Raw genomic sequence first — 25836 nt, 5'->3', positions numbered from 1 at the left:
AGCCCCCGAGCCCCCCCCGGCACTGGGCTGGAGTGGGCAGCCCCCGATCCCGCCCCCCCCCCGGCACTGGGCTGGAGGGGGCAGCCCCCGAGCTCGGCCCCACCCGGCACTGGGCTGGAGGGGGCAGCCCCCGATCCCCCCCCGGCACTGGGCTGGAGGGGGGCAGCCCCCGATCCCGCCCCCCCCGGCACTGGGCTGGAGGGGGCAGCCCCCGATCCCGCCCCCCCCCGGCACTGGGCTGGAGGGGGGCAGCCCCCGCCCCCGGCACTGGGCTGGAGGGGGCAGCCCGCTGGCACTGGGCGGGGGCCGGGGTGGGCGGAGCGGGCGGCTCTAGGACCCGGCGGCGCCGCCGGCTCCCCGGGGGGCCGGGAGGAGGCTGCCACCTGCCCGCCCGCCCGCCCGCCGCCCCGCACTCCCGCGACGATGCTGCCGCGGGTCGGTCGCTGCCGCCCGGCTCCGGCCGCCTGGCTCCGGCTGCTGCTGCTGGCGGCGGCGCTGGCGCGGCCGGCGCTGCCCGAGGTGCTGTTCCGCTGCCCGCCCTGCTCCGCCGAGCGCCTGGCCGCCTGCGCCCCGGCCGCCGCCTGCCCGGAGCTGGTGCGGGAGCCCGGCTGCGGCTGCTGCCCGGTCTGCGCCCGCCTGGAGAGCCAGTCGTGCGGGGTGTACACGCCGCGCTGCGCCGCCGGGCTGCGCTGCTACCCGCACCCCGGCGCCGAGCTGCCGCTGCAGGCGCTGGTGCAGGGCCAGGGCACCTGCGCCCGGAGACGGGACGCCGCCGAGTACGGGGCCAGCGCCGAGCCGGGCGCAGGTGAGCGGAGCCGGGGGGGGCAGGTGAGGGGAGCCGGAGGGGGGCGGGACAGCGGGGGGGGGGGAGCGCAGGTGAGGGGAGCCGGGGGGGCGCAGGTGAGGTGAGTGGGACAGTGGGGGGCGCGCAGGTGAGGGGAGCCGGGGGGGCGGGACAGCGGGGGGCCACAGGTGAGGAGGGCGGGACAGCGGGGGGGGGGAGTGCAGGTGAGGGGAGCTGGGGGGGGCGCAGGTGAGGTGAGTAGGACAGTGGGGGGTGCGCAGGTGAGGGGAGCCGGGGGGGCGCAGGTGAGGTGAGTGGGACAGTGGGGGGCGCGCAGGTGAGGGGAGCCGGGGGGGCGGGACAGCGGGGGGCCACAGGTGAGGAGGGCGGGACAGCGGGGGGGGGAGTGCAGGTGAGGGGAGCTGGGGGGGGCGCAGGTGAGGTGAGTAGGACAGTGGGGGGTGCGCAGGTGAGGGGAGCCGGGGGGTGCCGGGACAGCGGGGGGCCACAGGTGAGGAGGGCGGGACAGCGGGGGGGGAGTGCAGGTGAGGGGAGCCGGGGGGGCGCAGGTGAGGTGAGTAGGACAGTGGGGGGAGCGCAGGTGAGGGGAGCCGGGGGGGGGACAGCGGGGGGGAGCGCAGGTGAGGGGAGCCGGGGGGGCGCAGGTGAGGTGAGTGGGACGGAGGGGGGAGCGCAGGTGAGGGGAGCCGGGGGGGCGCAGGTGAGGTGAGTGGGACAGTGGGGGGGGGCGCGCAGGTGAGGGGAGCGGGGGGGCGGGACAGCGGGGGGGGACGCAGGTGAGGGGTGGTGAGGGGAGCCCGGGACACGCAGATGAGGGGAGTGGGACAGCGGGGGGGCGCGCAGGTGAGGGGGGCGGGACAGTGGGGGGGCACGCAGGTGAGTGGAGCAGGGGCGGGACAGTGGGGGGGGCATGCAGGTGAGGGGAGTTGGGGGGGGCGACAGCGGGGGGGGGCGCAGGTGCCCGGAGCCCAGGAGGGTGGGATGGTGGGGGGGGCATGTGAGGGGAGTCGGGCCCCGGTGGGGTGAGGTGAGGGGGTGTGGGTGTGCATGTGAGGGGATCCCAGTGGGCTGAGGGAAGCTGAGATGAGGGGGAACCTGGAGGGGCAAGTGAGGGGAGTCTGAGGGGGCGGGGGCACTCCAGTGGGGCGAGGAGGATCCCAGTGGGGGAGGGGAGACAGGCTGAGGGGGAACCTGGGGGTTGGGTGAGGAGAGCTGAGGGGGAAGGGGACCCCAGTGGGGTGAGGCTGTCCAGGTGAGGGGGAACTTGGGGGGTGAGTGAGGAAAGCTCACTGTGGGCGAGCCAGGGGATGCAAGTGAGAGGGACCCCAGTGGGGAGAAGGGAGCTGAGGCAGGGGGACCCTGGGGGGGCAGGTGAGGGAGATCTCAGTGTGGTGAAGGGAGCTAGGCTGAGGGAGAGTCCAGGGGGGTGGCTCAGGGGAAGCCCGAGGGAGGGGTAGTGAGGGGAGCTGGGCTGATGGGGAGCCTGGGGAGTGGATGAGGGGAGCCGGGGGGCGTGACTACTGAGGGGAACAATGAAACAGCCCCAAGTTGGCTGGCATGGGCCAGTAGTGGGTTTTTCTTTGCTGTGTAGACATACCCTGAGGGTACATTGCTAACACAATGGCTGTGTCTACACTGCCACTTTCAGCGCTAAAACTTTTGTCGTTCAAGGTTGTGAAAAAACACCCCCCCCCCAAGCAAAAAAAGCTTTAGTGCTGAAAAGCACCGTTATAGACAGCGCTTTATCGCCGGGATAAAGCTACCACCCTTCGTTAGGAGTGGTTATTTTTTATCACTGGGAGAGCTCTCCCCCGGCGATAAAGCGCGTCTACATTGCCCATGTCACAGTGCTGCCTGATCTTGTTTGGAGCTTCTAGGTAGCATAAAGTGTGTAAAGATCTTTAGAAAGCCAGAACTCTTGAGAACACTGTTGATGTGAAATCTTGCTCAGCTTAAAGAAAACAAATGTCAATAGTCTGATTTTACACTCTCCAGAAAATTGTGGACACTTAGGTTTGTCATCTTGAGTTGACTTTCCAGTTTTTACTTGTGCTGTTAGAAGGGGGAGGGGGAGAGAAAAGCACAATAACTTCTGTACAAATTTAAGTGTAAGTAAGGGGTTTCCTTACTGAATGCTGTTTTCTTGCATTTGTGGGTTTCTCTCAGAGCTTTTGTTACTTCAGTGGGGTTTTTTGTCTGGTTTTAAGTTTCTTGTTTCCTTGCAGTTTGTTCAATTTTTTATATATATACACACAGGCAGACACAGACACACACACACGCACGCACACACAATAACAAATTTTAAAAACACTTTAGTGCTCTGTATGTGTTACTCTGTAATGCCCATAGGGATAAATAATGGCAAATGGAGCAGAATAAAGCAGGCTGTTTTACTACTCAGAACTGAGCATGTCTTTGCAAAAGGGGTTGGACATCCTCTTGCACCAAACAGAGAAGGATTCAGTCATTTCGAGCTGCATAAGTTTTAACAGGTTGTTGCAACCATTGCGGGGGAGTTCCTAATAGCAGAAAAAACTGTCAGCTTCCCCAGATGTTCTTTTGTTGAAATTCATACTGTACCTTCTAGCTGCAACATGCACCCAAAATAAGGATGGAAGAGGTTTGTTTTTCCATTTCAAACAGTAACAGAGAACCATGAAATTCATTCTGCTCAGTTCTCAAGTTTGAGGAGTTGGGGAGAATCAAATTCTCTTTCAGCCGCTGATGTCAAATAGTTTGAAGCATGCTGTGTTGTGAGAGCAGTTTTCTCTTGCAAAAAGGCAGGTGCTGATCCTTCCTTTTTATGCATTTCAAGGAATTCACCCTGTCTTCACCCTTCCAGTTTGAAAAGTCTCCTTTTGCTGGTTGGGGATTGGAATGTGAAACTCATATGTTGCTCTTTAAATTAGAGGGTTGGCAAGTTATTTTATATCTGATGAGAGGCAGGAAGGTTGCCCAAGTGAAACAAGGAATAAGACTCTGAAAATTCTCCTGCTGTGGGCTCCAGCATTGTTTAGTCTTCCACTTAGGTCTGCGATGCCAATCCAGAAATGGTTGTAGGCAGAAAGAAACATAAACCACCACACAGCTAGGAAACGTGCAGCGCTGCTCGTTGCACAAGGGGTTTGGAGTAATTTGAAGCTGTTGGGAATGTCGGAAGAAAATAGCAGTCAGTGAAAATCTGTGTGAGAATTTATAGATGTACCCTTGGGGCCTGATGCAACAGGGTGCGGAGTGCTCTCAACTCCCACAGAAGCTGGAAGCTGAGATGCTCAGCCCCTTGCAGGATCTGGTCTGCAGCAATAGTTTTGATGCCATTGAAATTGTACTCTTTTTTTACAGTTTATTTTACATCATTTTATAGTAAATTTTACGCTCTGCTCACTGTAACTGTGTAAGCTAGGGAACAAATTTGTTGCCATCTATCTAAAGTGCTTATATGGCTCCCACCATATCTGAGGATCTCAGAATCTTTAACACATATATCCTTACAGCATCCTTGGGAGGTAGTTAAAATGCTGTTATCTCCATTTTACAGATGGGAAACCAAGGTACAGAGAGACTGAGTTGCCCAAAGTCACACAGGAAGCCTGTAGCAGAGCAGGGATTTGAACCTGGGTCTCCCAAAGGCCAATATAGCTAGACCATTCTTATTCTCTGATCGCTGTTCTAAAGACCATATGAAATGATTTGGTGAGTTTCAGTCTATTTCTGAGAGGATGAGTGTCCAGATTGCTGTTTTTATTGAAATGTCTTTAGCCTTCCAGATCTTTCACAGTTTTCCAGAGGCTGTAGCAGCTAGTCTGATTCTTCTTATCATCTTTACAATTCTCATTCTTCAGTACTATTCCTCCAAGGTCCGCAATTTTTTCCATTTCTTCTAGTTCTTTGTCTCTGAGTTTGACCTTTATCTCTTTCTTTTATCTTCCAGTGGTCATAAGTTTTGTCTTCTCTGTGCTGATCTTCAGACCAAATTTTCTGCTTTTCCAGTCTACCTGGTCAGTTGTTATCTGTAAATCTTCCTCGGTCAAAGCTGTGAGGTCAATATCATTTCGTGAATCTACGAACAAAAATCAGCATACAGGAGACGACTGCCATGCTGATAACCGTTGTATCGGTTGGAATGCGGAAGTATGAGGAAAGCAGATGAACGAAAGATTTTGACCGCAGAAATAAGCTGACTTGGGGCATACTGAGAGTTTCAAGACTGTAGGAAATAAAAATGAAGAGATAGGAAAACAGAGGAAGAAATAACACTGTTACAGGAGATTCAAGAAAGATGACTGCAGTGGTTAGGACATGTGCCAAGAATGGACCCAGAAAGGATACCATAGATGGCAATACATTCCTGTGTGCAAAGAACTAGAAATAGAGGAAGACTGAGAAATAGAGGAAGCTGTGAATCTGGCACCAGATAGAAAATGGTGGGAAGATTTAATTTGGCCCCATTGTCACTGTTGAGCTGATGGGTGTGAATCAAAGAGAAAGGAAAGAAGTGTTCAGATTACAAACACACAACTCCAGTCAAAATAATTGTCTTTCTCTTACACCGTTTTAGAGAGGCCAAGAACTGAATGGGCCATAGAGACTGTTCTTTTGCATTTTTGCCCTTAGAGGTGATCACTCCAGGGCAGGGGTGAGGTTCACTGGTAGGAGGCAGTGTAAGAGAAAGCTTGCTGTAATAATTCAGTGCATAGGAGTATGGGAATGAGAAATACTGGTTTTGCCATGTTGAATTTAAATTATTACTGGGACATCTAGGCAGTGTCTTCACTAGGACAAAAGGTGTGTTCCTAATCTGTGTTAGCTAATTTGAGGCAAAATCTTAGCTGGTTTGTAGTTTTCACATGTTAGCAGGTTGAAATAAAGACTATGGGGAGACTAGACTTTAACTTGACCAGCTAACTTGTGTGAAAACTACAAATTGCTTTGTCTTCTTCACTAGGATTTGATCTTGAGTTAGCTGACCCAAATGGAGAGAACATCTTTTTTTCCTTATTGCAGATTAGGCTTTAGGGTTAAACCATGCTTCTAATACTGAAAAGTGGCTTTAAAGATGGTACTCTGCATTGTAGGGTTCCTTGTTTGTGTCTCAATTATTCTAGCTCAAATTTAGCAAAAAGACTGTTTTTCTAACTGCCAGAGCAGCAGAATCAGCTTGGGATCATGGGATGTAAAAGTCAACCTTTGTTTTTTCTGGCTCATGTATCATCACTAGTAATCAGGGCCTTGTGTACTTTGCAATTCCAAGTCCGTAGAAACTGTCACAGAATTCACCCTTTGCCACTGACTTATGCTCCAGAATATCAGCTTTCATTTAAAAATAAGTTTCTAGGTCTTACGATTGCAAAGCAATCCTTCCAAACGTTAACTAATCAGACAGCCTGAAACAATAGGTTGGAAAGGTGGAAACTGGCCCATTCACCTCAATAGGGTGTTAACTTTGAAAGCTAATAATACAAACATCAGCATCAGAATAGTTAACTTTTTCACTGTGGATCATTGTAACATCCAGCTATAGTGCTTATTTGACAAGCTCCAAATGCCTCACATCCTTGAGGGCCAAAGACCAAAAAAATCTCCATCTTCCACCCAACAACTGCTAGAATACAGTTAAGCATTTTCAATCCAGATTTGTATCTCACATTGACAATTACAAATATAGAGGTAACATAAAATAAATTGAATGTACTATTAACTCGAAAAACACTGGGCAATGTAGTGAGGGTGTTTTTCATTTCCATCTTTGATCCAGTGAAGACCTCTGTGTTTTAATTTCTCTCAAGATGCTGCAAAATCTCCAGTCTTGTGCTGAAGTGCTGCAGAACGCAGGGCTCTTGCCACAAAAATTAGGTTACACTTTGTGTGGACCACGCGTGAGTTTCCAGAAATTAAAATAACTTCAAATGGAATGTATTTAACAACTCTGTTGATGATGCATGAGCCAGAATAGAATACAGCTCATTCTCTCATCCTTGCTGTGTGGTGCTTCCAGAAGGTTGGTCATCTTCTTCGTATGGCTGATGTAGAGTAACTACTATAATTTTACATTCAGATGGTTAAGCCAGGTAATTGTGTCAGGAGTACCGGAGTGTATCACTGTGATGTCTCCTTTGTATTCGTGAATCGGGCATTGAGCAGTTCCATGATCTGTTCAGGGTGATTGCAGTCACACACTGGAGAGTCTTTAATTTTCCATTTGTGCAGCAAGTATGCGCATCTGCTACGATTTGTGCAGATGCAGTTTAGGGTTGCCCAGGAGCTTCGCAGGAAATCAAAGCCAGGGGTCTACTGCATCAGGTCTTTCTCAAGGTGTGTATTTGTGACTTCTTGTGAACTCAGTTTCGCTTTCCAAGCTTCATCAGATGTGAAGTTGCGTTGGCGAAGGTTAAATGCATGGGTCCAGAAAGGCTTACATGACTTCAGGTGGTGGTGAGGGGCATTGTTAAGGTTCCGTTGGATGGGGAGATGTTCATTTTCCACGATCCCGAAGGGTTGAGGCATCACGGCGAATGGATGGGGGAGCAATGTGCGACGCAAGCGGCAGCCAAGGTGTTGGTGTCGACTTGAGGGTTCTAGTAATTCACTGCGTTGCAGTGTTCAGTTGGACATCAACAAGTTCTGGTCCATACGGGTGCACAGAACTCGGCTACGGAGTATATCAGGACCATCACTGATCTCCATATCACTGATGCTGATGCTCCCCAGCTTGTGCTTCCCAGTTTCTGGACCAGGTTGACCCCTGTTTTCATGTTGGCGGTTACCTTCTTCAGATGGTCGTGGAAGGTTTAGTGTGCGATCCAGCTTCACTTGGAGCTAGTAGTGGGTTGGTTAATCTATGTGTGCTTTTTTGGAGCAGGATGTGTCTGTACAGGACCTAGCACAATGGGACAACAAATAATAAATAATTATGAAGCAGCTCATTGAATATAACATAACAATTCCTGTCTCCACACACTTTCTCCTCACTGAGGTGACAGTGGTGGTTTGTAGGAAGGGGTGAAGATTTTGAAGTCTTCAGGACGCTTACTAAAGAAGTGTTTTATTTTTGTCCTGTCCGTTGGCAAATGTTCTGTTTCCTCCTTGTCCCAAGAGGCAATTGTTTCTTTTCCTCTTGGTTCCAGTTTGTTGCTAACTAAAAGCGGTATTTGCTGAGGGAATAGTTAGAAGTTCTGGCTGAGAGAAACTTCATGTCATTTGTTTTATCCACATCCAGGAATTGAGCTCGGATAAACAATGAGAAGGGAGAACAGTGAAAAATGGAGCATAGGGGGTGTATTTATTTATGAAACTTTGCACTAGAGATTGTCAAATGATTAGCTGTGGTTTGTTTATCTGACTAGTTTAGCCATTGCATTTGCTCACAAGTTATTCGTGAACATAATGTGATTTTTACAAATTTGTTTTTTTATTCTAATTGTTTACAGACTCTTTTGTACAAACATTTTAGCTGATAGAACTTCTTGTTTATGAATATTCAGAGTATTTGCTATTTGTGTCATATGCTAGCTCTTGTAAATCACATGATATTTTTTCTGTTCTTGACTGGTTGATCTTAGCTTCATGAAGAGGAGGAAGGCCAAATAAACCATTGGCACTTTGATTCTTTCAGAGAAATTATGTGAACACGTTAGGTAAAGAGAGAGAGAGAGAGAGACGCGCACAGATGGAAGTAAAGTTTGAGGACATTGTAAAGCTTTTCTTTCATACTAGAAAGAGCATTGGATCCAGTTATGTACCTAGATCCAAGATTTAAAACCACCTAGGTTTCTTTCTCTGACTGAGAAAGATATAAGCTATATCTATAGGCAGTTTAGCAGACTTTACATGTGTTTGTTTCTTGTCCTAGTTGCACAAAGTAATTGTGTGTGTGTGTGTAGGTAGAACTGTTTTCAAAGGTGTTTTCACACACATTCACCTGGCTTTTCCTTGGTTGCTGCTGTGTTACATGTCTCATGCACAACAGTATTTAATGCATCTGCCAAGAGTATGAATTGAATCCGTTGGTCTCTCTTATTACACATTATCACCAGCTGCTCACATCTGTTAATAGTTGTAGATGTGTGCTCAGGCTTGCAGTTGCCAGTTGAGGCTTTAAATATATTGCTTTTTCTTGTTGGGTTAGCTGTATTAATGGCAGGTCTCTGGCCCAGGTAATCTGGGAAAGTGCTCTATTAATTGCCCCACTCCCAAACAATAACATGCTGTTTCATATGTCTGCCAAATGCACTTATTTGCTCTAGGACTCTCGCACCCCTCTCAAAATTCACAACAATCGTTTGTATCAGGAAAACGTAATCGTTCTTGTACGTGCATGGTCCAGTGTGAAAAGAGTGAAATATCTGTCATAACTGGGGTGTGCAGAGGTTAGGGGACAAACCCCTCCCCTTGTTGTATTGATGATATTAAGCAGTGTCTCATAGTAATTGCCTGGACTGTTTGGTCAAAAGCACGCATGATGAGTAAACAAGGCAGTTATAGCAAAACTAGAAGTAAAGTGAGGTCTGCGATTTCAAAGATTAGTCCCCGGAAAGATACTAGGGGACAACCCGAAGGTGGTCAGTTCCAGGAAAGCGTCATCCTCACACTCTGTTGTTTGTGGTAGTGGCAGAACACAGCGAACTGCTGCCCAGAAATACCAGTCTTATTTGCACAGGTTGATTGTGAAAAGCAGGAAGTCAGAGGCTAGGGGAGCCTTGTTTTGAGTATTTGTATATAGAAGATCTAGCAAATGTTCTTGTCCCAATACAGAAGGAGGCAGCAGAGTGTATCTGCAGCTGAGTCTGGAGGGGGTTAAACTGCTGGGAGAGAGAAAGATCATGTTACTACCACCACAGGGCAAGTTACTCCTAACGACATGAGGGTCACCTGTAGAATGGCCCTGGGAATAAAAATTACGGCACTTGACCTGCTCCCCTTTCCCCATGTGGCGGGTGAGAGCTTTGGGAAGCAGATGGCTGCTGCCTCTCCATTGCGACAGGTTCCAAGCCATTCCTTTTCTCCCCCTCCCCCCGCTTAAAAAGGCTGCCAGAACTTTGCCAAACAGTGCAGACTGTAATATGGCATGGCGTTGGGCAGTATGAGGGCATGCCTCGCAATGCCTATGGTGTATCTGTTGCTGTTATTTAAACACCCTCTAATTTGTCAATACATTTCTAGTTAAGCGTGCAGTCTCACTCGAGCCGTGTACAGAGGTGCTATTCCCCGTCACCCACCCCGATCCAGGGAATGATGCTTCTTTGTACGCATCTCAGCATCACGCTGACATATTTTTGCTGCCATATCACAATGCAAAATTATATCCAGTTTTAGGCCTGTCACCTTCACGCCACCTTCTTTGCCAGGCACTTTGGAACTGGGAAAGAAGCAAGTCAAATGACTACTCCTAAGGCTTGTACAGTGTCTCTCCATATTCAGTCACGTATGTTCTTGCCACATATGTATTGTGGCAATCTCCCTTGAAGGTGCTTTCTATGTGATTCTCCCGTTATTCATTGGCATGAGCAAAAGTGAGCGCCGTAACTTTTCCCCAGAATTTATCCTTTGACCTGATGGTAGGCTGGTTTTCACCACAGGGAGCTTTACAGTATGCATTAATGGCAATTTCTTCACTCCTCAGAGAATTGTGTAAATACAGTACCTCATTCTATGTGATTCACATAATACAGGCAGGTTTTTGGGACTGGGCTTGGAGGAGCAGGAAGATCTCTCCATTTGAAACTACAAAGGGGATTTGAGGGAGACAGTCTGGAGCTTCCTGAGCTGGAATTTGTCTAGGATGCCAAGGTTGATTTTTCATCTCTTAATGTCCCCAAACAATTTATATCTCCTGTAGGAATGGCATATCTAGCAGCAAAACACCAACCTTACACTATCCCCCCAGCCCTGGGGCTACCACTTCAAGCATCTCATTAAGATTTTCCTTTGTGGGTTCCTGTCCAAGGAACTGGCCAAGCCTAACCTTGTTTAGCCTCAGAGCTCTCTTACAGTAACACGCCAAAGTGGAATGGCTGCTGTAACATGATCTAATAAGGGTGAGGTGAAGGTTCCTTTTTAATGTTACTTAGAATTTTACACTCGCTGCTTCAGTTTGTGTGAAAATCCAGGAAAAATTGAAAATGACGATCTATTATTTTATTGTATTTATTATTTGATCAAATCCAGAGGCTAGCAAGTCCTTGTGTAGAGACCAGCAGAAAGCAAGGTCCTTCCTTTATGAGATTGCAATGGAAGTTAGCTATTTTAAAAAGAAAAGAGTTAGCAATCAAGGTACTTTCTTATGGAAAGAGATGGAATATTGGGCTAAATAACAATGATCCCAAATCACTTTTGCAAATGGTACAATAATGTTTCAGCATTTCAGCCATTATTCATAGCAAAGCTGCGTTGTGCCTCTTGGCTGGTAAAATTATGTATTTGCTGCCTAGTCTGTCTAGTCAAAGATTCTTGTGGCGTTAATTCTTTTTTGAGGAGCACTTTCTTTGTATTTGATTACAGAACCAATAACTGGAGTCTGGTCAGTAGTGACGCTCTTTGTAGATTGTGCATGTGGGAATTGGGCTATGTTGAAATTAGTATTGTTTAGTCTTGCAGTTTTCTGTTCATACAACATCTCTGGAGGGATAGCAGAAATATAATGTTTTTCCTAGAAATTAATACTGTGTCCACATCATATTTGTGTTCAAAGACAATTTTTTGAGAATTTTATGTGAGATTTTGTAGCTTTTTCAGGTCATCCAGTAGATATGGCACATATAGCCCAGTTACATATTGTTGCAAATTTTTGGCCACCATGTTTGTCAATATGTTGCAGGTCTTGGCCACTCAGAAATTTCACAAGGGGACAGTACTCAGATCCTCCTGCTCCAAAGGCCTCTGCCACTTTAAATAAAGGAGAATCACCTTTAGCTAGGAGAAGTATTGTATCTGTGATGCACAGTTGAGCAGTTCTGGTTCCATCCATTAGAGAACAGTGGTCTCACACAGACAGATTGAACCCTCTACACTCACAGCCCCTCTCCCAGACACACCAGTCCAGCGGTATATTTACATATTTCTAAACTCATCTTTGATTTAGGCAGCTGTAAAAAATGGCCATTATGAGCAGAATCACTGCCGTATTGGCAGTGTTGGATGCAACGTTTGACTTCATTCTGTTGGTAAGGAGTTAAACCGTGGTGCGGTTTGTGGGGAGATTGCATGCCAGACCTGTATATTTATAGTCACAGAGCCTAGAGAGAGAGAAATCTGCTAGGTCCAAACTAGTCCATCTCTCTGGGGTCAGTCTAGGATGTCCCTCTACAGTATATTCTCAAGTGTTCTGTCCATTCTAGTTTTAATTGCCCCAGTGATAAAGCACTTTTGCAACCAGTCCATCCCAATAGATTCCTCTCACCTCAGTGTTAGAGGAGTTTTCCTGATAACCATCCTACATTTTCCTTTTGCCATTTCATAGTAAGACAGGACGGGCACTTAAGTCCCAAAGCACTGACAATATGCTTGTCTCAACCTGGCCGGACAGTGCAATATGCAGTAGAGTGAGCTATCAAACTAATTTTTGTTATTTTCTGGGTGTCCTTCAGACCCTTATCAGAACTTAAAAGGTGATGCACACGCCTCTATTTCCTCTCTCCTCACCCGTTGCCTCTTCGTCTTCAATCTAGTGGCACTGCATCACAGCCACTTTGTCTGGAGGGGAGTCTCCAGAACCTGTCATTGCTGCTCTGTGAAGTGTGATTATAACTCAGAATGTGATTCGAAAAATGGCATGGTGGGGCTCCATGTTTACTGGATCGATTTTTCTCTGTTTCTAAGTACAAATATTTCTTTTTTCTAATTGCCAGCCCTGCGTATTCCACCTAGGACATGAGTGTCGAGCTGGGGTTTTGCATTGTCACCAGTAATAAAAGATTCAAAAATTGGAACTTGGAGATTTCTGATGTGTTTTCCAGAGTAGAATCCAGCTCCTTCATGCAGAGCTCTGATTACTCTTTAGGGGTAACAGAGTAAAGGTAGTAAAAAATTATTTTTGTCAGTAAAATCAGCAGATTTAACTCAAAAAGAAAAGGAGTACGTGTGGCACCTTAGAGACTAACCAATTTATTTGAGCATAAGCTTTCGTGAGCCACAGCTCACTTCATCGATGAAGTGCATCTGAGGAAGTGAGCTGTGGCTCACGAAAGCTTATGCTCAAGTAAATTGGTTAGTCTCTAAGGTGCCACAAGTCCTCCTTTTCTTTTTGCGAATACAGACTAACACGGCTGCTCCTCTGAAACCAGATTTAACTCAGATTACACATAGGAAGAGTCTTACCGAGTAAGAAGATGCCATTCTGCATACTCGCTTACCTGACAATAACCACAGTTTAATTATCTGAAGGGATCTCTGCTGAGTAATGGGAGGCGCACTACCTTTCTCTCCTTCCTCCTCTGCCCCATTAGTGAAATTACTCTGGATTTATGCTAGTATAACTGGGACCAGGATCGGGTTCACTGGGCCTGATTCTCCTCTCACTTACTGAGTCACGGACTTTAGTGGAGATGCTCCTGATTTGCATTCGTGTCAGTGAGAGGAGAATCAAGCCCATTGCCTCTAAATAGGATTCAGTTCCGTGTACCTGTTCCTTTAGAATACAGCCCTGGTCTACACTAGGACTTTAGGTCAAATTTAGCAGCATTAAATCGATGTAAACCTGCACCCGTCCACACGATGAAGCCCTTTATTTCGACTTAAAGGGCTCTTAAAATCGATTTCCTTACTCCACCCCTGACAAGTGGATTAGCGCTTAAATCGGCCTTGCCGGCTCGAATTTGGGGTAGTGTGGACACAATTCGATGGTATTGGCCTCCGGGAGCTATCCCAGAGTGCTCCATTGTGACCGCTCTGGACAGCACTCTCAACTCAGATGCACTGGTCAGGTAGACAGGAAAAGAACCATGAACTTTTGAATCTTATTTCCTGTTTGGCCAGCGTGGCAAGCTGCAGGTGACCATGCAGAGCTCATCAGCAGAGGTGACCAGGGTGGAGTCCCAGAATCGCAAAAGAGCTCCAGCATGGACCGAACGGGAGGTACGGGATCTGATCGCTGTTTGGGGAGAGGAATCCGTGCTATCAGAACTCCGTTCCAGTTTTCGAAATGCCAAAACCTTTGTCAAAATCTCCCAGGGCATGAAGGACAGAGGCCATAACAGGGACCCAAAGCAGTGCCGCGTGAAACTGAAGGAGCTGAGGCAAGCCTACCAGAAAACCAGAGAGGCGAACGGCCGCTCCGGGTCAGAGCCCCAAACATGCCGCTTCTATGATGAGCTGCATGCCATTTTAGGGGGTTCAGCCACCACTACCCCAGCCGTGTTGTTTGACTCCTTCAATGAAGATGGAGGCAATACGGAAGCAGGTTTTGGGGACGAAGAAGATGATGATGATTATGAGGTTGTAGATAGCTCACAGCAAGCAAGCGGAGAAACCGGTTTTCCCGACAGCCAGGAACTGTTTCTCACCCTGGACCTGGAGCCAGTACCCCCCGAACCCACCCAAGGCTGCCTCCTGGACCCAGCAGGCAGAGAAGGGACCTCTGGTGAGTGTACCTTTTAAAATACTATACATAGTTTAAAAGCAAGCATGTGAAAGGATTACTTTGCCCTGGCATTCGCGGTTCTCCTGGATGTACTCCCAAAGCCTTTGCAAAAGGTTTCTGGGGAGGGCAGCCTTATTGCGTCCTTCATGGTAGGACACTTTACCACTCCAGGCCAGTAACACGTACTCGGGAATCATTGTAGAACAAACCATTGCAGTGTATGTTTGCTGGCATTCAAACAACATCCGTTCTTTATCTCTCTGTGTTATCCTCAGGAGAGTGAGATATAATTCATGGTCACCTGGTTGAAATAGAGTGCTTTTCTTCAGGGGACACTCAGAGGAGCCCGTTCCTGCTGGGCTGTTTGCCTGTGGCTAAACAGAAATGTTCCCCGCTGTTAGCCACAGGGAGGGGGGAAGGTTGAGGGGGTAGCCACGCGGTGGGGGGAGGCAAAATGCGACCTTGTAACGAAAGCACATGTGCTATGTATGTAATGTTAACAGCAAGGTTTACCCTGAAAGAGTGTAGCCACTGTTTTATAAAATGTGTCTTTTTAAATACCGCTGTCCCTTTTTTTTCCTCCACCAGCTGCATGTGTTTCAATGATCACAGGATCTTCTCCTTCCCAGAGGCTAGTGAAGCTTAGAAAGAAAAAAAAACACACTCGTGATGAAATGTTCTCCGAGCTCATGCTGTCCTCCCACATTGACAGAGCACAGACGAATGCGTGGAGGCAAATAATGTCAGAGTGCAGGAAAGCACAAAATGACCGGGAGGAGAGGTGGCGGGCTGAAGAGAGTAAGTGGCGGGCTGAAGACAGGGCTGAAGCTCAAATGTGGCGGCAGCGTGATGAGAGGAGGCAGGATTCAATGCTGAGGCTGCTGGAGGACCAAACCAGTGTGCTCCAGTGTAAGGTTGAGCTGCAGCAAAGGCAGCTGGAGCACAGACTGCCACTGCAGCCCCTGTGTAACCAACCACCCTCCTCCCCAAGTTCCATAGCCTCCACACCCAAACGCCCAAGAACGCGGTGGGGGGGCCTCCGGCCAACCAGCCACTCCACCACAGAGGATTGCCCAAAAAAAAGAAGGCTGTCATTCAATAAATTTTAAAGTTGTAAACTTTTAAAGTACTGTGTGGCATTTTCCTTCCCTCCTCCACCACCCCTCCTGGGCTACCTTGGTAGTCATCCCCCTATTTGTGTGATGAATGAATAAAGAATGCATGAATGTGAAGCAACAATGACTTTATTGCCTCTGCAAGCGGTTATTGAAGGGAGGAGGGGTGGGTGGTTAGCTTACAGGGAAGTAGAGTGAACCAAGGGGCGGGGGGGTTTCATCAAGGAGAAACAAACAGAACTTTCACACCGTAGCCTGGCCAGTCATGAAACTGGTTTTCAAAACTTCTCTGATGCGTACCGCGCCCTCCTGTGCTCTTCTAACCGCCCTGGTGTCTGGCTGCGCGTAACCAGCAGCCAGGCGATTTGCCTCAACCTCCCACCCTGCCATAAACGTCTTCCCCTTACTCTCACAGATATTGTGGAGCACACAGCAAGCAGTAATAACAGTGGGAATATTGGTTTCGCTGAGGTCTAAGCGAGTCAGTAAACTGCGCCAGCGTGCCTTTAAACGTCCAAATGCACATTCTACCACCATTCTGCACTTGCTCAGCCTGTAGTTGAACAGCTCCTGACTACTGTCCAGGCTGCCTGTGTACGGCTTCATGAGCCATGGCATTAAGGGGTAGGCTGGGTCCCCAAGGATACATATAGGCATTTCAACATCCCCAACAGTTATTTTCTGATCTGGGAATAAAGTCCCTTCCTGCAGCTTTTGAAACAGACCAGAGTTCCTGAAGATGCGAGCGTCATGTACCTTTCCCGGCCATCCCACGTTGATGTTGGTGAAACGTCCCTTGTGATCCACCAGAGCTTGCAGCACTATCGAAAAGTACCCCTTGCGGTTTGTGTACTCGCCGGCTTGGTGCTCCGGTGCCAAGATAGGGATATGGGTTCCGTCTATGGCCCCACCACAGTTAGGGAATCCCATTGCAGCAAAGCCATCCACTATGACCTGCACATTTCCCAGGGTCACTACCCTTGATATCAGCAGATCTTTGATTGTGTGGGCTACTTGCATCACAGTAGCCCCAACAGTAGATTTGCCCACTCCAAATTGATTCCCAACTGACCGGTAGCTGTCTGGCGTTGCAAGCTTCCACAGGGCTATCGCCACTCGCTTCTCAACTGTGAGGGCTGCTCTCATCTTGGTATTCATGCGCCTCAGGGCAGGGGAAAGCAAGTCACAAAGTTCCGTGAAAGTGCCCTTACGCATGCAAAAGTTTCGCAGCCACTGGGAATCGTCCCAGACCCGCAACACTATGTGGTCCCACCAGTCTGTGCTTGTTTCCTGAGCCCAGAATTGGCGTTCCACCGCATGAACCTGCCCCATTAGCACCATGATGCATGCATTGGCAGGGCCCATGCTTTCAGAGAAATCTGTGTCCATATCCTGATCACTCACGTGACCGCGCTGACGTCGCCTCCTCGCCTGGTATCGCTTTGCCAGGTTCTGGTGCTGCATATACTGCTGGATAATGCGTGTGGTGTTTAATGTGTTCCTAATTGCCAAAGTGAGCTGAGCGGCCTCCATGCTTGCCTTGGTACGGCGTCCGCACAGAAAAAAGGCGCAGAATGATTGTCTGCCATTGCTCTGATAGAGGGAGGGGCGACTGACGACACGGCTTACAGGGTTGGCTTCAGGGAGCTAAAATCAACAAAGGGGGTGGCTTTACATCAAGGAGTATTTCAGGCAGGACTTCACGGAGGGTTCCAATAAGAAATGGTGCACCTAAGTTATTGTTCTTATTGGAACAAGGAGGTTAGTCTGGCCTCTGATTGATACATGGCTAGATTTACCTCGCTGCACCTTCTCTGTGAGTGACTGCAGTGTGACCTAGAGGAATGAGTCCCCTAGACAGGGGAGGAGGCAAATGAGTACAAAACAAATCTGGTCTGTTTCTTGTTTTGATCCACTCCATCTATCTTTTACATCTTTGGCTGGCAGCAGACGGTGCAGAAGGACTGTATGCCATCCACATCTCATGCCTGCCTGGCAGAAGATGGTACAATATGACTGCTAGCAATCCTCATCTCTTGCCTGCCTGGCAGAAGATGGTACGGTACGACTGCTAGCAATCTGTATCGCCTGCCTGCTCACCATAAGACGGTTCAATAGGACTGACTGCAGGACTAAAGAGAATGACCTGGTCAAGTCACTCCAAATTTAGTCCCTGCGCCCATGTCTGCCCAGGCACTCCCAGCCGACGTGGCCAGAAGCGCCTCGGACACGACGAGGACGGCTACCAGTCGTATTGCACCGTCTGCTGCCAAAAGGCAAGGGGTTGCTGCTACTGTGTAGCAATGCCATACCACGTCTGCCAGCACCCAGGAGACATACGGTGACAGTGAGCTGAGCGGGCTCCATGCTTGCCGTGGTATGGCGTCTGCACAGGTAACTCAGGAAAAAAAGCGCGAAACGATTGTCTGCCCTTGCTTTCACGGAGGGGGGGAGGGAATGGGGGCCTGACGATATGTACCCAGAACCACCCGCGACAATGTTTTAGCCGCATCAGGCATTGGGATCTCAACCCAGAATTCCAATGGGCAGCGGAGACTGTGGGAACTGTGGGATAGCTACCCACAGTGCAACGCTTCGGAAGTCGACTCTAGCCTTGGTACTGTGAAAGCGCTCCGCCGAGTTAATGCACTTAATGCACTTAGAGCATTTTCTGTGGGGACACACACACTCAAATATATAAAACCGACTTCTATAAATTCGACCGTAGTGTAGACATACCCACAGATGTAGGGCTAGATTGTGATCTGAGTTATCCCGTTGAAACTCTGTAGAAGTCCTTGATTGCACCATGTGATAGGAAAATATTGCTGCACAGTGTGCAGGGAATGCCCTATATATTTTAAGACCTAAATATAACTCCTGAGGCCAGTGGAGCTACTCTGGATTTACACTAGTGTAATCGACCAAAATTTGACCCTGTAGAGAGTTACTTCAGAGTCTCCCTCCTTTTGAATGGAATTGAAGGTGTCTTTTGAGTCGTACAGAGCTGAATGGCGGTTGTGTGTGAAGTGTGAGAGGCAATGTGTGCTAACTTAGGGAAAATGGAGACTGACAAATTTATCAGACGGATGTCAGTTCTCCCACACATCCACTCCCCCATGGATGTGCCCACACCTCAATCCTTTCAGTTAGCTTTCCGCTCTTCCTCTCACCTGGTGCCTTTTACCTTAGACCTGGCACTGGACCATTTAAAAACAAACAAGTGAAAATTAAAAAGTATCTCCTAGTAACAAACAAGAAAAGTAGGACAAGTATCAACCGCTTATACTGTGGCCTTTCCTTGCAAAATAGGATGAAACAACAGCTGAGGTCCCTTCTTTTTGCTAGCTGCTCCTATTCCCTGTCAATTCTCTCCCAGCTACTCCCTAGTGTATTTTTTCATTCTTTGCTAAGTTATCTGTCTAACTTAGATTAGAATTTCCTTGGAGAAGGGATAGTATGTTCTTTCTTCTCTGACCAGTGTCATGGACTTTGATGGGGCGTGCACACATACACATATATATAAAGGAGTTGTCGGTCTCTCTTGAAACTGTTCGACTGCATGAATGGTCCCAGGCTTCCTCCAACCTAAATTTTAGCAGGTTAGGCACGTTCAGCCAAGGCAATGTTATACTTGTCTGAATATCCCTTTCCGCTTTTAATGAGATGTTCTGTGTCATCTCACTTGCAGGGAATAACCTGTCACCAAACTAGCCATTCATATGCCACTTTAGAGATGCTTTGTTTCTTTGGAGGTGCAATGAAAGCAGACAAGTGGAAATAAAAATAACAATACTGATACTGTACTGCAATATACTGAATAGCGTGAATTAATCACTATTTCCTTCTACTGGATGGAAACGGAACTACTTGTTTTTTTGTCATATGCTCTATATTGCTAATGGTGGTTCCCCTTTTGCTCAAGTGTTATAGACCTCTTGCTTTGTAGAAGAAGGATCTTACATCTCTCCCTGCTATCGCTGTTTTGTTCCAAGGGACGCATAGTGACAACTATTGTTTCCTAGTTGGCCATGGTTTTGTTTCAGTATTTGCCCCTTAGATAGCATGTTCCATCTTCTAAGTGCCATATAAATGTTACCCAACTAACTAAATGGGGAGCTGATTTCTCTAAATGCGGAGATGACTTCTCCCCACCTCGCTTTCTGGGATGGCATTAGTCCACCTTGTTGCCATAATGCTTTCATTGCCGTTTTAATTGGGTAGTTATTAATCCACCGTTGTCCAAGATCACACATGCTGTGGGGCAAGGATAGAGTAGCAAATGATGCTTGAAACAATTGACTAGCATTGTAGTTAAACACTTTTATTGACCTGAATGAACAATGCACTGAGGTGTGTGGTTGTTTTTTTAGGAATTTACGTGAATTTAGGAATACCTTTAATTCATTATACAGGGGCCTTCTCTGCAGTCTGTTGTCCTTAGAAAACCTAGCTAGATTCCTTTTGCAGCTGGTTGTGTTAAGAAATACAGTTATGTTTTCTTTGCGTTTATTTTTAGACTTCAAAATTGCGAGGGAAAGGAGGGTTACTTTGTTCAGTAGCCACTGTTACAGGTGTCCACGTGGCTTTGTTGGTAGTACTCACCTCTTTTGGGTCGAAAGGTCTTGGCTTCTAGTCCATACCAGGACAGGCTCATACCAGTGCTCACAGCGAAGGATGGAGGTAGATGCTGTAATGTTGGCTCGTTAGGCTAAACCATTAAGCTAAAACGGTCCAAGTGGAAGTTAAAGTGCTGGTCATCTCAGAAAAGTGACCGTGTGAAATATTAGCGAGACAAGGTAGGTGTGGCAGTATCTTTTGCCTTCTGTTGGGGGGTGTGTGTGTGTGTGTGAGAGAGAGAGAGACAAGATTTTGAGCTTACACAGAGCTCTTCTTCGGGTCCAATAAAAGATATTACCTCACCCACCTTGTCTCTCTAATATCCTGGGACCAACATGCTTACAAATACCCTGCATAGATCATGGGTAAAACATCACTTTCTTACTTAACAGACCTGCTGCCTGTGTGTATTCAGAACCATTTTTGCTGATTTTAGTAACTAAAATAAAGCGTTTACAGCATTTTACTCCTTTAGCCCTGCAGAGTCTGCACAGCGAAGAGGGAGTAAGATGGATTTTATTCCTTCCAGTGCACTATCAAGAGAATATGTCACATTCCAGTTCAAGGGCCAGTCGTTACATGTGTTCAGATATATTGGTGGCAAGGAATTGTATTGTAATTACGCCTGTGGCGTTTAGGGCAGTGACGAAGCTCCTCCACTCCTGTCTGTTTCTGGCAAGTCTTTCAGTGGTTCCCCAGCTGTGCCCCAGGTTTTTCAGCTCGGCTTCCACAGCTCTTTGCCATGTTGTTTTCGGGTGGCCTCGTTTTCGCTTGCCTTCAGGTGTCCATCTTATTGCTACTCTGGTCATGGACTGAGTTTCCATCCAAAGCACATGGCCAATCCATCTCCCACGTCTCCTGGCAATGATGGTGTCTCTGAGAGCATAAATGGAAGACAATCTGATTGCACAGGCGTTAGGGAAGGCACAGTTTGGTCTGAAGAACCTTTAATGCCAGAGATGTTTTGTGAGAAAGAAAAAAACCTCTGCTTGGCTCTGGCTTAGTTGGTAGGACTAAGTCAGTGAAAAACATCTTTTTTTCTTTTAACTGAGCACATTTAATCTGGAATCAATGAGAGAACCTGGATAAACATGGCGCTTCATGATGACATTTTCTGAAGTCATGATGGTGTCTCAGTGACACATTTGAAAAGATGTAAGGCTTTGTTAATTGATGTTGAGCAAGTAATGGCACCTCTGACAGTCTGCATGGTCACTGCACATACACTTTCTATTTGGAGCCTGTTCTTGCACCACTGAAATCCGTGGGAAATTTGCTATTGACCAGAGCCAGATTAATGATCAGTACTGGCAGTTTTTCCAGGTGATAAAGCTTTAGCTACTTTGATAGAATCATAGACTTTAAGGTCAGAAGAGACCATTATGATCGTCTAGTCTGACCTCCTGCACAACGCAAGCCACAGAATCTCACCCACCCACCTCCTGTAACAAACCCCTAACCTATGTCTGAGCTACTGAAGTCCTCAAATCGTGCTTTAAAGACTTGGAGGTGCAGAGAATCCTCCAGCAAGTGACCCGTGCCCCATGCTGCAGAGGAAGGTGAAAAACCACCAGGGCCTCTGCCAGTCTGCCCTGGAGGAAAATTCCTTCCCGGCCCCAAATATGGGGATCAGCTGAACCCTGAGCACATGGGCAAGACTCACCAGCCAGACACCCGGGAAAGAATTCTCTGTAGTAACTCAGATCCCATCCCATCTAACATCCCATCACAGGCCATTGGGCATATCTACCATTAATAGTTGAAGATCAATTAATTGCCAGAATTAGGCTATTCCATCATATCATTCCTTCCATAAACTTATCAAGCTTAGTCTTGAAGCCAGATATGTCTTTTGCCCCCACTGCTTCCCTTGGAAGGCTATTCCACAACTTCACTCCTCTGATGGTTAGAAACCTTCATCTAATTTCAAGTCTAAACTTCCTGATGGCCAGTTTATATCCATTTGTTCTTGTGTCCACATTGGTACTGAGCTTAAATAATTCTTCTTCCTCTGTGGTATTTATCCCTCTGATATATGTATAGAGCGCAATCATATCTCCCCTCAGCCTTCGTTTGATTAGACTAAACAGGCCAAGCTTTTTGAGTGTCCTTTCATAAGACAGGTTTTTCCATTCCTCGGATCATCCTAGTCGCCCTTCTCTGTACCTGTTCCAATTTGAATTCATCCTTCTTAAACCTGGGAGACCAGAACTGCACACAGTATTCCAGGTGAGGTCTCACCAGTGCCTTGTATAATGGTACTAACACCTCCTTATCTCTACTGGAAATACCTCTCCTGATGCATCCCAAGACCGCATTAGCTTTCTTCACAGCCATATCAGATTGGCGGCTCATAGTTATCCTGTGATCAGCCAATACACCGAGGTCCTTCTCCTCCTCTGTTACTTCTAATTGATGTGTCCCCAGTTTATAACAAAAATTCTTGTTATTAATCCCTAAATGCATGACCTTGCATTTTTCACTATTAAATTTCATCCTATTACTATTACTCCAGTTTACAAGGTCATCCAGATCTTCCTGTATGATATCCCGGTCCTTCTCTAAATTGGCAATACCTCCCAGCTTCGTGTCCTCTGCAGGCTTTATTAGCACATTTCCGCTTTTTGTGCCAAGGTCAGTAATAAAAAGATTAAATAAGATTGGTCCCAAAACCGATCCCCGAAGAACTCCACTAGTAACCTGTTTCCAGCCTGACAGTTCACCTTTCAGTGTGACCCGTTGTAGTCTCCCCTTTAACCAGTTCCTTATCCACCTTTCAGTTTTCATATTGATCCCCATCTTTTCCAATTTAGCTAATAATTCCCCATGTGGAACTGTATCAAATGCCTTACTGAAATCGAGGTAAATTAGATCCACTGCATTTCCTTTGTCTAAAAAATCTGTTACCTTCTCAAAGAAGGAGATCAGGTTGCTTTGATACGATCTACCTTTTGTAAAACCATGTTGTATTTTGTCCCAATTACCATTGACCTCGATGTCCTTAACTACTTTCTCCTTCACATTTTTTTCCAAGTCCTTGCATACTACAGATGTCAAACTAACAGGCCTGTAGTTACCCGGATCACTTTTTTCCCCTTTTTTAAAAATAGGAACTGTGTTAGCAATTCTCCAGTCATACGGTAAAACCCCTGAGTTTACAGATTCATTAAAATTTTTTGCTAATGGTCTTGCAATTTCATGTGCCAGCTCCTTTCATATGCTTGGATGAAGATTATCTGGGCCCCCTGATTTAGTCCCATTAAGATGTTCAAGTTTGGCTTCTACCTCGGATGTGGTAATATCTACCTCCATATCTTCCTTCCCATTTGTCGTCCTACCATTATCCCTAAGCTCCTCATTAGCCTCATTCAAGATTGAGGCAAAGTATTTATTTAGATATTGGGCCATGCCTAGATTATCCTTAACCTCCACTCCATCCTCAGTGTTTAGCGGTCCCACTTCTTCTTTCTTTGTTTTCTTATTTATATGGCTCTAGAACCTTTTACTATTGTTTTTAATTCCCTTTGCAAGGTCCATCTCTACATGGCTTTTGGCCTTTCTCACTTTATCCCTACATGTTCTGACCTCAATAAGGTAGCTTTCCTTGCTAATCCCTCCCATCTTCTTATGAATTAAGAATTCTTATGAACTGCTTAATTTTTTTATGGTGAACATCCTTGCTGCTGCCCTAGTGCTGCCTGAAACATTGAACAAATTAAACAGAAAAATCCAAATGGTATTAAAAATACTGATTGGTATCTAAATTGTTTGTAAAAGGAAATCCAGGGCACACAGACACATTAAACCAGAAGCTTTCCCTACTACTATCCTTGGATGTTAGTCATGTTTTCAAATAAGACCTAAATCAAAAGTCCTGACCAGAAGTTGCTCTTAAAGATTCCATGGCATGTCCCACAGAGGTTTTAGATCTCAGTGACCTGCGCATATCCCAGGTCAAGCAATCCTGTCCTGCCTTCCTAAATTCCTCCTGCAGTTTCAGGTTGATATGTCATTCAGTTCCTTAGCTGTTGTGCAGTGTTGCTGTGTACTGTTAAAACATCTGCCACTTTCCAACCCAGAGATGGAGCATTTCAGTAACCCGTTGCCTATCTTCCAGGGTTGTTATGTGATACTTCATTAACGTTTGTAAAGTACTTTGAAATCCTCAGAAGAAAGGCTAGTAAGTGCTTAGTATATTAGTCTTAGTAAATTAAATGCAATAAAAACTGGAGCATGAGACTTTAGCCATTTGCAAAATCAGCAAAGAGATCCAGACTAACACGGCTACCCCTCTGATACTAGCCATTTGAAGTAATAGCATTAGATTGAATAGATAGCTGTGGGCTACTAAAGCAATAATTTTGCTATTGTATTACATTGTAGGTCTGTGCACATCTACCCTGTAAGCTGTTGCTCAGCATTATGAACAGATGCTCTTTGCATATTTAGTTTGATTAGATTTCAATCTCTTTTTAGAAATGGCAAAACTTTCTTTTACGTAGTGGAATTGTAGCCATGTCAGTCTCAGGATATTCGAGAGACAAGATGGGTGAGGTAATATCCAGTAAAAGAGATTCTCTCACCTGCCTTGTGTCTCTAACACTTTCTTCTGGAATTTGCATGATATTAAGGGGTATTATGCAAAATGCATCTTGCTTGACCCATCCATTTATGTGTTTGCTATGCTATTATTACTTCGGATACTTGTGTTTGGACAGGAGTTTTCTCCATTTGTGCCCAGCTTCCCTTTCTTCCTAATCCAGCAATGACGTTAAAACCCGTGTTTGTGATATGTCTGTCTGCTTTGCAAATGAAGGTGATGCACCAAGGTCAGTATTGTGGGCCTGCGTCAAGGAGGGGCGGAGCATTTGTAGCTCCTGTTGAATTTAATGAATGTGGTGTGTTCTCAGCCTCTTTCAGAACTACGTTCCAGGACCTCACTGTGAGATCTAGAAGAGAGACCAGCTGGGCTGAGGAAGGGGTGAAATGTAAATCTTCAATCATTAGCAAAATGTGCCCCGAAAAATAATGAAAAATGAAAGTGAAATGATGGGTCTGTTCTAAGATGAATCCATTTGTAAATTTCTCCCAGAGTATGAAAGTCTCTCTTAGTCACTATTAGTTTGATTTCCTTCACCTTCCTCTGTTTTTGTCTGCTCTGTCTCTCTTCAGGATGTTTAGAAGAATATATCACTTGGCCTCAGCTTTATCATTCCAGGGAATCTCCTTGGAAATACTTTACAAGGACTTCAGAACAACGAAAGAGACTGCCGTCCAGAGAATACATCACTTTACGTGGAGCTCAGTGCATGCTGAGACAGGATTTAGGGAATTTAGCCCATGTTGTCTGAATGCCCACGCAGTGTAGATGTCATCAATAAAAGACATAATTATGTATCTCACTACTGGGTCTCGGGGCTTCAGTTCAGGGAGATCCCACTAGCTGGAGACATAACACCAGACAGAAGACTGTTCCTATAAGATTTCCAGTCCAGTTTTCCTGACCGCAGGATGAGCTCCCAAAAAGATTTGTGCGTAACCAACCCCCCTAATGCTTCTGAGGTGGCCCCATAGTAACTTAGCATACTAACTACCTTGACATTGGTCTCCTCTGGAAAGTCTGACCTTCTGCATGTGCAGCAGCCTAACTCTTTGTGTATGAGACCATCTCTGCTCTTTCACCCCCACAACATGTGACTTTGTTCTAAGACTCCCAAACAAAA

At 46.8% G+C, this 25836-nt stretch overlaps 1 protein-coding gene across 1 annotated transcript in view; it reads left to right on the top strand.

Annotated features, from left to right (window-relative positions):
- Nucleotides 1–423: 423 nt before the first annotated feature.
- The window catches only part of IGFBP2 (insulin like growth factor binding protein 2), a 105901-nt gene continuing 80488 nt past the window's right edge, over nucleotides 424–25836 (top strand). Inside the window, exon 1 of the mRNA XM_077830357.1 lies at nucleotides 424–805. Within this exon, the coding sequence (XP_077686483.1) occupies nucleotides 424–805 (382 nt within the window). The remainder of the gene's footprint in view (nucleotides 806–25836) is intronic.

Source organism: Eretmochelys imbricata, chromosome 11 (assembly GCF_965152235.1).
Source record: "Eretmochelys imbricata isolate rEreImb1 chromosome 11, rEreImb1.hap1, whole genome shotgun sequence".
Taxonomy (NCBI): Eukaryota; Metazoa; Chordata; order Testudines; family Cheloniidae; genus Eretmochelys; species Eretmochelys imbricata.
Note: the sequence above shows the minus strand (reverse complement) of the source record. Positions and strands in the feature narration are given on the sequence as shown.